The 2,233-nt window shown below is 44.4% G+C and overlaps 1 protein-coding gene across 1 annotated transcript; it reads right to left on the bottom strand.

Annotated features, from left to right (window-relative positions):
- Positions 1-1,727, bottom strand: LOC112975213 (methyltransferase-like protein 7A). The gene is made up of 2 exons (XM_026084971.1): positions 1,153-1,727; positions 1-237 (listed from the first exon to the last, which is right to left on the bottom strand). The coding sequence occupies exons 1-2, from the start codon at positions 1,654-1,656 to the stop codon at positions 1-3; spliced, it is 741 nt and encodes a 246-aa protein (XP_025940756.1). The 5' UTR covers positions 1,657-1,727.
- Positions 1,728-2,233: the final 506 nt, after the last annotated feature.

The raw sequence follows: 2,233 nt of genomic DNA on the forward strand, positions 1-2,233 counted from the left end.
TTACTTCACAGCATATCCAATGATATGAGGCTTAATAGGTGTCCAGGGTAGAGGAACGCTGATGTGTTGTAATTTCAGTTCGGAGAAGTTGGCCTGTTCTAGGCTTTTCCATGTCTCTCTTGTTAGGCAGCACCCAGCAAACACGAGTTTCCAAGTCGGATAGCAGATCTGCTGCCAAAAATACTTCCAGCTGGAGTGATCAGCAGCCACGTGATCTAAGAAATAGAAAGCGCCACCCTGGGGAAGCAAAGTCATCTTAGAATATCACAGAAGGAACGCACACGCAGCGGATGCTTCCCTCTCTGACCCACCTTTTCTCAAACACTATTTGATGCATGGGAAACGCAATTCGCTCACTTCGACAGTATCTTTCTACCCCTTTCCTGCCAGCTTTTTTACCTCTGTAATGTCAATTGGAATTAATATAAGCAGGAAACTTGCAGAGATTCAAAATGCATGTTCTGAAAGGATGAAAGGTGTACTTACTGGATCCCTTTGTTCTTTTAGCAATAGTTTGTTCTTTGTCTTTTTGTTTAAATTACAGTTGCTAGCGTGTCATTTTTCAAAGGAAAGTAGGTGAAATGTATGAACCCTACTAGAACTCACCGGGTTTTTGACATCCCAAAGGATTGAGTTGACAGTACCATTTTAAAGGCTGAAATTTTATTGCAAAAAATAGCTTTTTTTATCCTTAACTTGAATGAGACACTACGGGGAATGAAGGCATTTAGATTGCTTTAGTCATACAGGTAGATCAGGCCCTCTTCTAAGAGGCTAAAGCAGTTTGTTTAAAACACAGACTTTCAGTCTTGATTGGAGACCTTCCCCCCTTCTCCCTAAAAGAAAATCTGGTGTGTGGGGGGAGGGACAATAACAAAGGAGCCACTTCTGCTTTAAATGATGTGCTGTAATTGCTTCCAAAATTAATGGCAGTTCTAGTTGCTTACTGTGTTACTTTTAAGGCTGAACTAAGACTGACTGACCAGTGTGCTACTACTGCTTTGCACCATATAGCATTGCAGGGTGGTTGTAAATCTTGTTTTACTACGAAAAACAGGGTCTAGCTTGTCAGCTCAAAGTCAACTTTTTGTTTTGGTGCAGTGCCTCTGGAATAGATGATAAAAGAAATAACATAAAACTTCAAATACTCACTGGTCTGAGCACTCGCTGTGCTTCTTTCAGGGCTCTGTTTACATCCTTCACAGAGCATAGGACTAAAGTGCAAACGACTGCGTCCACAGAGCCGCTGGGCACCTGGCTCAGGTCTTCCGCTGCAGCTACTAAGAAACGCTCATAGTGGAGGTGCTGGTTCTGGCTCATGCTTCGAGAAAGGCCTTTCTGGAAGTGAGGGTTTATATCGGTGCATGTCACTTTGCAGCCTGGTGGGTAGAACTGGAAGTTAGCACCACAGCCGGTCCCGATCTCCAGCAGCTTCAGCTCTCCTGAGGGACCCGCAAACTCGGGCAGATTATGAAATAGCTCCTGTTTCTGCCTCAGTGTTTTCCTGTTGTGAACTGCAGAAAGCTTCTCGAGGAAGAAAGGAAAAAATACCTTCTTACAGAAAGGCTCCCATATACCCAGGAATGATAGCAGGTAGATGGGCATGGCGAGCAGCGCGAGGCAGGCACGGAAGAGGAGAATGCTGACCTCCGTCATTTCCAGCGTGGGGGCAACGGATCCGTACGGCGCAGAGCTCGTTCCTCTACGTGTTAGCACTTGAAACTTCGAGCTGGGTTTGTGTACTCGCTGTGTTCCTCTTGAAGTGCAACTCTTTGGATTGATGGGGTGGACTTTTCTCTAAAGCTGATTTTAAAGTCCAGTCACAGACGAGGAAGGGAAAAACAGCACTGCATACCAAACAGTTACCGTAGTGTCCCAGCTCGGGCCAGAAAGGAGCTGCCAGCCCGTTAAGTAACCTAGATAAACTGGACAGTGCATCTTTGTATTTAACTGTTGGCAAAATGTCATCCATCACCCTAATCTGGTGTTCAGCAGTTTCAGATTACGGTTCATATCTCTTAAAGAAACCGTATCTTGTTTTCAGTGAGTGGTAGGAAGTTAATCTGAACTCCGGATTTGCTGTGGACATTTAATTTTGTTTGTTTAACATTTTAAAGGTGTATTTAAGGGTTGTTTACCACCTTGTTTTAGGTGTCCAAAGTAGCTGGATGAGCTAGTCAGCTACTTGCTGTGTGCTTTCTCTGCAACAGCAGCTTTCAGTCTTTCCACTTCA

Source organism: Apteryx rowi, unplaced genomic scaffold (genome assembly GCF_003343035.1).
Source record: "Apteryx rowi isolate R43461 unplaced genomic scaffold, aptRow1 scaffold_657, whole genome shotgun sequence".
Lineage (NCBI taxonomy): Eukaryota > Metazoa > Chordata > Aves > Apterygiformes > Apterygidae > Apteryx > Apteryx rowi.